This window comes from Calypte anna, chromosome 1 (genome assembly GCF_003957555.1).
Source record: "Calypte anna isolate BGI_N300 chromosome 1, bCalAnn1_v1.p, whole genome shotgun sequence".
NCBI lineage: Eukaryota > Metazoa > Chordata > Aves > Apodiformes > Trochilidae > Calypte > Calypte anna.
Window position 1 is genome coordinate 59972326 of NC_044244.1, and position 14356 is coordinate 59986681.

The 14356-nt window shown below is 38.8% G+C and overlaps 1 protein-coding gene across 1 annotated transcript in view; it reads left to right on the forward strand.

Annotated features, from left to right (window-relative positions):
• Positions 1-3227: 3227 nt before the first annotated feature.
• Positions 3228-14356, forward strand: part of MTPN (myotrophin) — a 36516-nt gene continuing 25387 nt past the window's right edge. The window contains exon 1 of the mRNA XM_030460537.1: positions 3228-3539. Coding sequence (XP_030316397.1) covers positions 3468-3539 — 72 coding nt within the window. The 5' untranslated portion in view covers positions 3228-3467. The remainder of the gene's footprint in view (positions 3540-14356) is intronic.

Here is a 14356-nt window from a genome sequence, read left to right on the forward strand (position 1 = left end):
TTGTTTGTTCGTTTTGTGAAAGCAGATAGACATTGGAATTTCTTGCCAGGAAAAGTTGTGAGTTTGTCATACTTTGAGATATTCAGAACTCGACTGGGAAAGTCTGTGAGCAACCTCATTGAAGTTAGCCCTGATAAAAATAGGGATTGGGTTAGATGACTGTAGAGGCTCCTTCCAACATAAATTATTTTATGTTTCTTTAATTTTATTATTTTAATTTAGAGAAATAAATGAGATTATAAGGAGACAATGTCTTGAACTTCCATTTCCTATTAATTGCTCCTGAAATGAGAAGTAAGGTTATAAAGGCAAGGTATCTTCTCTTGAGTGAACACACAAAGATTTAAATTAATTTTAGTCATGGACACAGTAATAATGACTTATATTCCTTAAATAAAAGGTACAGTACTTAAATGTGAAATAAATAAAGAAAACTACATAAGCCTACTGACATCTTCAAATTATAATGAAAGACAAAGCCTACGGGCAAAAGGAGATTTGTAGTCTGTATTAATAAATAAGCCCAGGCTGGTTATTTATGCGTCAAGCCTCCAAACCACTATCCACCTTCTGATCTTGCTGGGAGTATCTGTCAACACTGATACACACCTTGCTTCAGTTTTAAAAGCCATTCCCTTGCTCACCAACTGCTAAACTGACTTCTCAATCATGTACACTACAAAGTGTCTTAGGAAAAAGCAGGTCCGTGCCTTTAGAAGATGCACTTACACAGCAGGCTGCCCTTGCTCGCTACTGAAGACTGGCAATCAAGTTACTGTATTACTTTTTAAGGTCCAGCCTAATTAAGATTCATGAAAAAGCCCCCAAAAGTGGAACCATATCTGTTATTTCAAGTACCACAACAAATAAAGTCTGCAGCTGTTGGGTTCCCCTGACTGCAAGCCGGCTTGACCTCAGGATTGAAAAAGTAACTCTTATTTCATTTCCCTTTCCTTCTTCCTTCAGACACTTCGTATCGCAGATGGTCAAACCAAAGCCTGGTTCTATCTATATATAATGGTTTTTCTAATATTTACAGATTTTCTAAAGGTTAGGAAGAAATTCAGTTGCAGTCATCCCAGCAAATACTGATCTCACTAGAGATTCACACTGAAGATTCACTCTAAAGAAAGTACCTAAGAAGAGAGGTGATGCTTATCTTTAATATCCTATATAAGAAGGTTTGAGATGCATGGACCAAAACCAAAACTATTTTGGCTAAGGTTAATTAAAACAGCTGCTGCATTTAAAAAGTGGAAGGCATTAGCATTTCTTCTCTGGTAATCTCTATGGCTGGAAAACTGCAACAAATAGTATAAATATGACCAACTAATAGATGGAAAACAAACTGTCCAATTTTCACCTGCCATTCCAAAATCTCTTGTGTCAATTCCATAACTTTTTCTAGTCTGCTGTCTGTTAATTTTATTATCTCAACAGAATGCATTCTATATGATGATTTGATTTTATTACTGCTTGGTTATTATTGCTGAACTAACATATGTCCTAGAAATGTTTGGGATTACACAAAGGGAATATACTAAACATGAGATCAGACATGAACTTTTAAATAAAAACTGGAGTGTAACAGTATGTACTCAAGCCTCTTTCTTGGGTTTTAGGCTGTTATTTTTATTATAATTTTAATTTGGATAGTTAATTTTATAAGATTGTTTTGTGTCCTAGACTGTATGTATACTGCAATTGTTATTTATACAGGTATATATATTGTATAGTAGTGACATATAAATGAAAAAAAAATTATTTCTTTGTTGAAACAGATAAATGCAAAACAACACATGCAAAAGCATACAGGCAAATATGTGAAGGCATGTGGAAAAAATAGTGGTTTATATTCTGTGAGATTCACTTACAGAACAGGAGACTATAAAATTAAGCAGTGAATAAACAGTATTTATGCAGGTAGTGTAAGCATTTACAAACCAGTGCAAGGACACTTGACAATTTATCTTTCATGGGTTTGTTTTCTTTTTCTTTAATGACATTGGGAAAAGGAACAAGAAAAAAAAATCACGTATTCCAAAATTTCAGTTTATGTGAAATCAGTAATTAACCCAAGTTGGAGGGGTATAGATTTTTGTTTCCTTACAAGTAGCTACATAGGTATTTCAGTTTAATACCATGTAATGCCTGAAACGAAGGTGTGAAGTCTTATATATTTGGCATTTTTGTGCAGAAATAGTAATTAAAAACCCCTGAAACTCAAAAGAATCGTGTTTTATGTCAACTCCCTCAACCCCCCCTTTACAAATCTTTGGTCTTATGATGGAGTGCCCTCTCCTCACTAAAACACTGCTGACCTGGGACAGTATATGTACATTTTCATAGTATTGCCAGACTGGGTGCAGTCACAGCAGAGCAGCTCTAGTTGCAAGGGTGTTCAGGATGATGTTTGGCAGAGGGTGTCAGGAAGAATGGCAGCTTACTAAGAGTCACGACTCACCCAACAGTCTGCATGTTCCATAGGCAAAACATGTGGTTTCAAAAACCAGATGTAACCACCAAGTGCCAACATATTAATTAATTACCATATACACCCTTTTATGTTTCCTCTGATGTTTTGAAAGCATTATGTTAATTATTCACAGCATGTTCACTGCCTCGGGTTTTGTAGAACAGCTATTTACATCCTTAGTTGCTCAGTGGCAAAAGATATTTAAACTCGCAGCTCCCCAGCCTGTGTGGAGGCAGAAGCCAGCGGCCCACAGCCTCTCCGCCCCCCCGTAGAGCAGGACGGAATCCCGCGTCCTCGGTATGCCGCATCATCCTGGGCAGAGACGCAACACCTCTTCCGTAGGGTCCCGGACATAGAGTGAGGTAAACGCAGGGTTGCCCAGCGCCTCAGGAGAGCCACAAGTCTCACCTTCCAGCTCGCAGCAGGGCCAGCGAGACACCCGGCGGTGCCCAGCGAAGGCCTCGTTACTATAGCAACCCTCGGAAGAAGGGGCGGGAAGAGGCCGCGGAAATACTTCGCGCATGCGCCGTGCCGCTCCAATCCCGCACCCCACCCCACCTCGCCGCCCGTGGCATCTCCAGGAAGACGGGGGCGGGTTCAATGGTGGGAGGCGCATGCGCCTCGCACACTTTCTCGGGTGGGAGTGGGAGTGGAGTGAGGGGGGGCCTGGCGGGTGTGCAGCGGAGAGAGGGAGGGAAGAGGGAGGGGAGGTGAATGGCAGCCGGAAGCGGAAGCGCAGCGGCGCAAGTAAACGGCTTTTCCCTTCGGAGCGGCGGCTTGTCCCGTGCTTCCCTCAGCCCGCCTGCCCGCCGAGCCACAGCCCAACCGCCGCCCGCCCCGCCCCGCCCAACCGCCGGCAGCCAGCGGCCGCCAGCCGGGGAGGGGCTCCTGCCTCCGCCCCGCCGCCCTCGCTCCACGGAGGTGCTGCCGGCCCCGTCGCCGCCTCGCCCGCCCGCCCTCTCCCTCCCGCTTTCCCTGCTAGGCGACCGCGATGTCTGACAAGGAGTTCATGTGGGCCCTGAAAAATGGAGATTTGGATGAAGTGAAGGACTATGTGGCCAAGGTAGGAGGCGGCGGCCGGGGCCTGGGGTGGGAGAAGCTGCGCTGTGGGAGAGAGGGATGTGCTCGGAGCCTGGCAGGGCCGTGCGGTCGGGGGTCGGGAGGATGGGGCTGGGGGGTGGTAGGAGCTGCGGGCTGACTGCTTGGGCTTTCCCCGCAGTGCTGAGGGTCCAGGCGGGCGGGCGTGCTCGCCCCCCTCTCCTGGCGGCCCTCTCTGTTCCTGTGCTTCCTTTTCTCACCCGCGCCCTGCTCCCCTCCTCCGGCCCCCGAGAACACCCTCGTGTATGCAGTTGAAGTTTTTCTAGGTCAGTGCGTGAAACTTTCTGGATTGACGACCAATATCCCAGTCCTGCCTCGCTGATCTCCTGTGTGTATGCATATGTGTGGCCTCGGTTTGATTATCCTTCCTTTCTGTGCCTCAGGGCTCATCCTTAATAGGGCAGATGCTAAGCTACCGGGTGTGTTGAGGCTTAATTCATTAACCTTCTGTGAAGGGTTTTGGTATCTAGTTGGGGCGAGTGCTACAGGAAGAGCAGACACCTGTGCAGTGGGTGAAGAATCTTCCTGTATGTTGTAGTATTGGGAGGCTGGATTCTGCCCTCATTTGCCTGTAGCTGTCAGTGACGTTTGTGGGAAAAGTGCATGTACCCAAGGGCAAGATTCTGCTTCAGTGAACCTTACTATTCAGGAATATTGTCTTGAAACACCAGAGCAGTGGTTTACATCTAATTGAGCTATAATTACTTAGATCTCTGAACAAGTTAATGATTGTCTTTGGGAGCTCGACATATGCTGACATATCTTGCTGTGATGACTTAAGTTCTTCCTGTACCAGTTGTCAACTTGGGTTGAGAGTTACACAAACTTGTAGTGCTCTTGGCAAAAAGAAATGTGTGCGAGTACTTCCAGCTGCTTTAGTACAAAGTCCAGCAGCTTAGCTTGAATAGTCTTCTCTGACAGTTTCAGCTAAGCTATTGGACTTTGCATTAATGTGGCTGTGCACTCACATGCTCTGTTCTGTCTGTAAAGTGCTAGAGCTAATGACTGAGAATACTGTCAGTCTTACAGCTCTTACAGGAATTTCATTGATATGTATGTTGAACTCCTGCACATTAGTTATTATCAGATCCTTCTGTATCCATTGCTGAGGCAAAAGCTTGGGTAATAACCATCTTGAGTCATTTTGTATCTACAAGATCACAGCAGAACTAGTTACAAAGTTTTTATGTTTATTTCAACCCTTCCTAAGTGGCATTGTAACTAATGTAGCAATTAGATTTATTTGGTTTCTCTTCATCAGCTTCAGAACTAAGTCAATTACTTCTATCGGCTACTGAAAGAAGTTTGAGCCATCCTGGAAGATGCTATATACTAAAGAGACTGAAGAGCATCATCTAACTGCACTATGGAAGTACACAGTTTTAAAAGGCAGATACTGTCTGTGGTTGGATGACTACAGTGAAAGAAATCTGCAATCCTTGAATAATCTTACATTTTAGAACTGCTTCTGATCAAGAAAGTGAATAAATTAGGTGAACTTATTTGTGACCTAATCTTGCTCATTCTTTTCACCCACTTGCAAATATGCTTTCCATAATCAGCTGTTAGGCATCCTACTGGCCCATTAGACAAGTAGTCTAGTGTTTTCTTTTCAGTCCATTATGTTTGCTTGACAGATTGCAGGCTAATAGACTTTTAGCTTGGTTTCCTGGGGAAACAAAGCTTCTCTGAATAAGTTTTGACTGTCCCTTTTCCTTGTTAATGGTTTCTTGTTTTGGGTTTTGGTTTGGTTTGGTTTTTTTGGCTAATTTTTTGTAAGTTTAACAGGGGTACAGGTAGATACTGTTTTGTGAAACCAAATGTCATAGAGGAAGGTACCTTCAGGAAGAAAAGAGTACAGAAATGAGGTTATGTGTCACTGCACAACAGGAAATGTGCACTGAGGAGGGGCAAGATAGCTATAAATCCCCTGACTGTAGGGGAAGCCTCATTTGGAACTTTACATTCTTGGTTCCTAAATTAATATATGTGAGGGCAAACCATGCTTTGGTAGTTACAGTTCTCAGAAGAGTAAGTTTTCTGTGCTGCATATTCTATTTTGACTATTTTCCTTATCAGTTTTATGGTTTATGCTCCCTACTGCTTTCCTGTTCTAAGTATGATTTAATGTTCAGGAATTTTACTTATATAAACTTTGCAGTAGTAGAAATTTCCTCTCCCTTTAGTGTGGGAGACAGTCATATATGTTACAGACTCTATCTTCATAAAATCCTTTCTTGTCTGTCCTCATGAAACTTTTATTTTCCAACTTCATTTGTTTTATTTCATGTTCTAGTCCTGTTTCCTCATTATCTGATTGGAAACAAACAGCTTTTAATTGTAATCTTGCAGGTTTGCTGCCAGTTAGAAAGTAAAGGTTCTGACCTCTGATTTTGTTTCATATCTGACAGGGCTTTGAAATGCAAGCTAGATGCTAGGAGCATTTTAAACATACAAGTATAAATGGCAGTCATCAGTGAGGCTGAACTCTGATATCATTCATGGTTTTTTTTCACCTGTCTGTAATTAGTTATGGAAGTTCTGTCTGTCGAGTCGTAAGTGTCTCTTTCCTTCATCTCAGCTTTGGTTAGCAGGTACCAAGAAGAAGGTAGGTTAATGGCTCTCAGACTGATTCAAACAGCAGGCAAAACTTAATGTAATGTGAAAACCTTTCTTTTCTCTGACATTGTTTATCCTGTTTAAGAAGAGAAAGTTTCTGCCACTTCAGCAGTTCTCGGACAAAGACCAAAGGATAGAGAGTCAGAGAGAAAAGTCTCTGCTTGCTTTTTATACATTTCTGTGTAAAGGTATTTTGCATTCTCCTAAAGATACTTTCTTCAGAAAGTCTTTCAAACAGTAATTTTGAGGAGTGGCAAAGAAATCGGTGACAAATGATACTGCTGTGTTGCTTAGCAAAAGAGATGTCACTGCTGCCAGTCTGTGCACTTGGAAAACAATGTTGATTTCTACTACTTGATAAAAATAAGATTATTTGTACAGCTTGAATAGTCCTGTAGGACTTATTTCTTTTTTGTAACAAACAGCATACTAGTATCTAAATTCCTCAACTTGTCATCCTGTCGACTTTTTCTCTATGGTAAATAACAATTTTCAGTGAAGTACTATAGTTAGTCTGTTATGCTAGCAGTTAAGTGTTGTGTCATCTCCTTTTATGATGAGGCTAAAAACTAGTTTTAGTATTTTAGTATTTACTTTCTTTGATGTCTTCCTTTTGAATCTAGCCAGCATATGATGGCTTCAGAAATATTTTTGTAGGGATTGAAGGAACTCTGCTGTCTTCCTACATACATCCACTCAAATTTTTAAAATTACACAAGAAAGAAACTTTCATGGGAACAGATGAACCAAATGTGCAGCTAAATGGGTGAGGAAGACCCACGCAGATTAGAGAAATTTGCTTCCCTCAAGGGAGGGAATGGGTGATAAAAAGCACTAGTTAGGAAAAGAGCAGGTTATATTTAGTCTACAGAACTTTTTCATGTGAACACTTTGCTTTTTTGATTTTTTGTTCAGTTCTTTCTTTATCCTCCTTCCCCCGTGGAATGAGAGAAACTGTACAATTTCTTAAAAAGACTTCCTTATCAATATGTACATGTATGCTTCTACTCAGCAGTCTATTTCTCAGGCTAAATATAATTCCTGTTCAGTCACTAGGCACAGAACATTTTACAAGATAAACTAGAATTGAAAAGAAAGACGTTCCAATAAATGTTTGTTCTAGACTAATTTCATCTTCTAAAGTTTAGCTGAGAATTCCTCACTTCATGAGCTATTATCCCTTTCATTGTTGCTTCCTAAACACACCACTGCTTACAGTTATGCTTGGTAAATCAGCTAACCTAACACTATACCAGGTAGCACAGTGAACCAAACTGGAAGCACCAGAATTTTACTGCTGAGAGTTCTGGAAGGTTGAAGTGATGGCAGGCTGTGAAATAAATGTTCTTAGAAAGTATCTGTATGCTAAGTTTGCCTAGTAGGCATTTCTGGTGTGGAGTCTTTTTTTTAAATAACAAAACAGAACAAAATCCCTAGAGGACCTTCAGTAACTCAGCTGGAAAACAGCAACTACCTTCACAAAACTGTTGTACTACAGATAGTAGTGTAGGTCTTTGGGGTACAGTGAAGTTTGAATATATGTCTTGAGAAATGAGGGAAACTTGACTACTGCAAAACTGGAGAGACTAGAACAAACAAACAAACAAAAAAAGAGTAGAAATCCATTTTTGAGAAAGAGGTAGCAGTCAGAGGTATAGCTAAGGCCTAAGTGCTGTGAAAAAAAGACTCAAATATGCCTGCAAAAAGAATAATTACAATGGAGAAATAAATAGCTTTTTTGAGGGGTAATCTCTATTCTTTTGAGTGTCTGTTGAAATTACTTGTGACAAACTAGTAAACAAGCTAAGTGAAAATGAACCCTTAAATGGTCATTATATATGGGTGGATTACTTGTTACAGATTAACCATACCATGAATACATTGAAATTCACCTTGACTCACTACCTTTAGCACTCAAGTGCTACTTCTTTATTATGGCTACTCTGATACCTGGATTTGCTATTGCTTTGGAAACAGTATTCTTGCTTGTAAGTGGGGTTAAAAGCCTGGCTGGGTTACAGTGTAAGTATACTTTAGTAATTTATCCAGGAGCATATCAGGGTTGGGATTGACCTGGGAGCTCCTGGACCAAGTTTTATCTCCTGTGGAGCATTTTGGAAATCTCTGTACTGTAACTCTGCAATGTTCTGCCAAATCTTGCACTACATGTTTTTTTTTCTTTATATGGAGGATTCTATCTAAGTTTTCTGTTATTTTCTTCTTGAGTTGGGTGTGCTGAAGCATGATTGCTAAAGATAAAGATTTGTTTTACTGCTTGGTTCTACTTAACCTTGGTGTTCAATTTATGTTTTATAAATTTGAACATGATGACCTAAAATTTCTTTTATGAAACAAGACAATTGCTTGCTACTGTAGCCTACTGTTGCAGGTTCCATATTCAGGTTAGTTACTCTGAACTAAAATGCTGTGCATTTACTAGAAAAGCTTAAAAGAACTCAGGATGTCAGCTACTTTGTAGTAGTGAGTGCAAGGTTGGTGAAAAGCACCTTTTCAGGATGGCTAATTTCACTAGTGTGATTCAAAAAGAGTCTGAGGATATATAGCAAGAAATTGCTGACAACTATTAGTGCTTTGTTCATTGGTTAAATAGTTTATAGGAACAGCATGGAGTAACAAACTGACCCGAAAATCTGTTGTGCTGTTGTGAAACACAGAACTTGCTGACTTCATGAACATCCCAGAATTCTCAAATCTGTCTTTTTTTGGTGAAGGTAGAGAGATAACTGTGAAACCATTTCCATCTGAGATGTAAATGGAGTTCATGCTAAATCAGATCACAGATCTGGAACTGCTACCTGTAGCAGTACCTTTCTGAGATATTGATGTGAAGCCTATGATTGTTTTGTTCATCCAGTTGGCTTGCATGCTCTGAAACTCTGGGTCACTTTAAGAGATTGCCTGAGTATGTGACTCATGTTTGAATTTTCTGTGCTTAACAAAAAAAATTAAGTACTTCTTGATTAGTTTCTCTTTAGGCTCTTCTTATTGTGCTGACTTGTCCTGTGTCTAATTGGTGTTTGCTGCAAAAAAAAAACCAGAGAGAGGGTGATCAAAAAATTCTGTTGCTAAAAGTTTTACTAATGCATTCCGTTCCATAAATTGAAACTGAATTTTATCTCTGCTGTGAATGTGTCCTGTTTTGTCCAAGTTTGTGATCTTTAGCATATGCATTACGAAGTATGACAGTACAAAGTTAGGAATAGGTTATGAATAACAAGCAGAGAATTTGGTGGTGTGAGAAAAATATTTATTTCTGGTGAGGCTCCTTTTCTTCCCACCCTCCCTCATTCTAACCTCAGTTTTCCCTCTTGTAGCAGTTTCATTTTTACTAGGTCCTTGTTTTTCAAACCTAGCTCTTGTCTTCCAATTCAGTTAATGTCTTTCAGTGGAAGAGCATATGGAAGATGAGCTAAGCTTTCTAAATGTCCAAGAGAACATTTCTTCAGTGGTTTGTATCATGTGTCCATTTGGAATTCTACGTGGAGAGTTTTGTTAGATTGAAGATTACACATTGACTGTTGACTTGAGTGCCCTGGAATTGGTGAGTCATGCAGCCCACATAAGTAAACAGGCTGAATTAATAGATCTTGCAGCGGTGTCAAACTTCATAAATAAGGAATCCCCCAGACAGGTCACAACAGAGTGACTGACTTCTGTATGTATATTCTGAAGGAGAATATGCTCAGATGTTAAGTTATGAGGGGCTGATGGTTAAATTTTCTGTCCAAGTTTACACAGAATATAATGGACTCAGAAATGCAGGATTCTCAAGTCCAAAAATTCACAACAATTTTTATGAGATTGAAAGTTGGAGGTATGACATCGAAAGTTAAATTTTAGGAAAGATATAGAAAGCCAGGAGATTTATAAAATCGTACTAAAGTCAAGTGTTAATTTCTTCTGTATGCATCCAAGCAGGTTGTTCTTAGCAGGGTTTTTTATGACTCTTTTATGGTTGTTGAAACTTGTAAATATGCATCCAGACAAAAATGTGAACTTCTTGGTATGTAGTTCACACATTTTTGAAGTGGAAGGTTTTTATTAAGTTATTCATACTTGAATGTCATATTACCAGCCAACACAATTCTTTAGAAGGAGGCATTTGTCTACTTGAACTCCTGTTACTAGGACAAAGGGATTAACTGGAATTAATAAATGACCGGTCTGTTATATAACTTTTTTTTTTTTTTTTTTTTTTCCCTCTTACAAGTTGCAGTTTCAGCATTTTTGAACAATTAGATGGTTTTCTCCTTTAGCTCGTTATAAGGAGGGGTAGGCACAAATTAGTGCAGCTCATATGAAAAAAAAAGTTTGAAATTTGGATAGTCTGGATATGCTGTTGTCTCTTTTTTTCTGCAAGCAGGTTCAAAATCTTATGTTGATTATATGCCACCTATGGCAAGTTCTTCAGTGAGATGCCAAAGATAGGAAAGTAAACAATAGTTTCTTTTAAATGTTTAAGGCACTAGTATCAGTGTTACTTTCTCATGTAGTGAAGATCTGTAGCTCTCCAACTTGGAAAGCAATCAGTATTAATAAGTCCTATTGAACAAGTTACAGTCCATCTTAACTCTGTTTGACTGCAATGTGCCAGTGTGGGTCTTTACTAGTCTTTGTGTGCAGTGTAATTCAGTAGTTCAATATGGATACATAACATACTAAGGGATATTGTGTATCTCCAATGAAATTATTTTTATACCTTTCTTACTGCAACAAGAGTAAGGGTATCATTCAGCTTTTTGTCTTTGCTTATTTACATTGTTTCCTTCCTCACTGGTTACAAACCTAAAGGAAAAGGGTGAAATAATTTTACTTTGCCTTCAGCTACACTTCAAAAATCAAATGTAATAATTGAATGCAGTGGCTATTAGGCTGAGCAGACCAAAACATCATTAGCAAGGTATTCTGGAGATTTGCCTGTCATACTTCCAGCTGAAGGTCAAAGAATTTTCTGAAGTGTAACTAATTAGAGAGTTCGTTTATAAAACAGAAAAGTTTCTTATGAGCTATGATCAAGTCTTGATAATTATTTTTGAATGATTGATACTTTCTTTCCTCAAACTCCAGTAATTTATGAACATGCTTTTCAACACACTTGTTGCCTATAAATTAGTGATTAGCTTCAAGAAGGAAAGATGAGCTAGGAGGCCATTTGAGACAAAAGATAGAGAGCTGTCCATAGAACATTTGCCATCAGCATATCTCTTTTCTAAACAGTTTTGTTTGTGATGCCATGAAGACAAATGCCATAGGCAATAAATGTTTAAAAAGAATTTTAGTTTGTTCAAAAACACTTCCAATATGTAATTCGGGTAATGCAGTTGGGAAGGGGAAGTTACAAGTCATCATATAAAAAAGATGGGTCAGAATAGTTCCTTTGAGATGGGATCTGTATTTCTGTGTATTCTCTGAATTAAAAAATCAAACAAACAAAAAACAAAAACAACAAAACCAAAACAAAACACATTTTGCAGGATCCTTTGTATTCAAGTGAGGCCTTTTCGAGAGTCTTTTATTTCTTGGATTGCTGACTTTTCAGTAACTTCAATAATATTACTAGCTTTTCCTTTGCTAAGGTGATGGATATTTAGCATGGTTTAAAAAACATGACTTTGGCCTGTAATAAAGCAGTACTTATCTGTCACTTTATCTTGGAGATAGTAACTGAACAATAAATATAATTTCAACGTTAGTTCCTTTTAATAGAATATAGCATGAAATGCAGTCGTTAGTTCAGTACTTGTGACAAGTTAGTAGACTGTATTTTACTAAATCCTTTTCAATAGTAATTCCTGGTGAAATATGGAGAAAATACCTTAACTTTTGTAGAGTGAATATTTAAATTATATCAGTACTGGTATGTCCTAATAGAAGTATTACAATGAATCTGAATACTCCAAGTGTATATAATTGGTTTTCATAGTCACTCTGTGGATGTGAATATATATGTTTTTGAAGTATGTACTGCTGGGAAAGCAACAGTTCTTAAGGATTTAAAAGTGTTGTTGTTTTTGAATTATTCCAATTACCAACTGCTTCAATGTGTCAACAAAAATCTGCGTTAAAGCACAAAAATTCTATACTGCTTTTAATATTTCATATATTTTTATGCATTGCTGTATAAATAAAACATAATCTCAGTGTAGATAGGAAAATAATTCCTGTTATCTTATATGAAAAATTATTTAGAAGCTAAGCTTGATTGCTTTGGGTTTGATCTTGCTGCAGACACATTCTTTGTTTAAACTCTAGAGAAGTAAATCATGCTTATGATACTAACCCTCAAATGTAACATTTCAATTCAGTGTTCTTTTAATAACATAGCTGTGCTTTTTGGAAGATACACTCATCTTCCTGTTTATCCTCTCATATCTTTGCAATGGAATGCAGGCTTAATTTTGAGAACTGCTGTTTATTGTTGTGGGCTTTTTTAGATCATGCACAGAAGTCAGTACATTAAGCTATCATCAACTGAAATTGAAACCCAATAGCTGTCACCTCCTGTTCACCTAGAAGTAAAACATTCACTTCCTGTGAGTTCTTTGGACAACATGTACTGAAGATTTTAATACAGATGTTGGTGGTGGAACATGTACAGGAATTGAAAATGTTTTCACTCAGATCTAGCAGCTAAGTGCAGATTGGATGCTAGTGGGTTTTATTATTTCAGCCTGAAGAAGAGGCGGCTCAGGGGAGACCTCATCGCTCTCTTCAACTCCCTGAAAGGAGGGTGTAGCCAGGTGGGGGTTGGTCTCTTTTGCCAGGCAACTTGAACAAGACAAGAGGGCACGGTCTCAAGTTGTGCCAGGGTAAGTTTAGGTTAGATATTAGAAAGAATTTCTTTATGGAGAGGGTCATCAAGCATTGGAATGGGCTGCCCACTGAAGTGGTGGAGTCTCCATCCTTGAAGATATTTAAAAAGAGACTGGATGTGGCACTCAGTGCCATGGTCTAGCAACCGCAATGGTGGTTCAAGAGCTGGACTTGATGATCTCTGAGGTCTCTTCTAACCCAGCCAATTCTATGATTCTATGATTCTATGATTCTATGATTCTATGATTCTATGATTCTATGATTCTATGATTCTATGATTTGTTCTGCTGGTTAACATTTGGAGCAATGATCCAATGATGGAAATGGCCTGAATCCTATTACTAAACCTTTGGATTGCTTTACACTTGAACTTAGTGTTTTACTCTAATACAAACTTAGGGGCACCAAGGAAGTGAGATGTAGTAGTGTATTTTTATCTGTCCAAACTTGCTTTCAGAATTCCATAACTGGTTGAGCTGACATGTTAAGCTTGAGTTTATGAGTAACTACATGAACAGGTGTATTTTAGGAATTTTTTCTGTTTTGGTAGTGTCAACTGTTGTCAGTCTGCTGATGGCATAGTACTGAATTACTGAGACATCACCTGATTTCTGGTTAAAGTATGATTAATGTCTGGTGTTTAGCAATCATCTGGCACCCATGTGGACCAAATACTTTCTGCTTAGTATACTGTAAGAATTTGTATCATCCAAATCAGATCAGTATGCAGCAGTGTTTAAACATGTAGTCTGACCACTCACTTCTGGAAGAAAAAAACTTCTAGGCCAATTCTGTAGTGGCAGTAAAGATGGACAATGTGCTGCATTCAATGAATATAATTCTTAATGCATCTCTTTATATAGACATCATGTTGAGGTATGCAGTCATTAGATCTGTCAAAGTGTCCCTAAAAATTAGTGGTTTAGTGGTTTTATTTTCAGTTGTGCATCCTGTGTCATGTCTGATAGACAAGTCCTGGTGCTGTAACTAAAGAATTTAACTATAATTCCAGATTCCAACAATTCTTCTAAGCAGAGGTAGCTTAGAAAACGTGTCTGATCATCAGCTATTTAAGCTAATGATCTAAACATTTAGCATGCTAACACTGATCAATTAAAATAGTACTCTGGCCACAGAGCCTACAAGTAATAGCTTGGCCTACAACAGATTATTCAGTGAAAATTGGTTGTTGCCATTACTCTGAGCTGTTGCCTAGCTAAGAGTCGAGTGCTTCTGGACAAAACTTTTCAATAGGTCCCTTCATTCCTGTTCCATCACTTGCTAATAAAAATAGTGAGTGGTTTCCACTCTTTGTAATTCAAGTCTTGG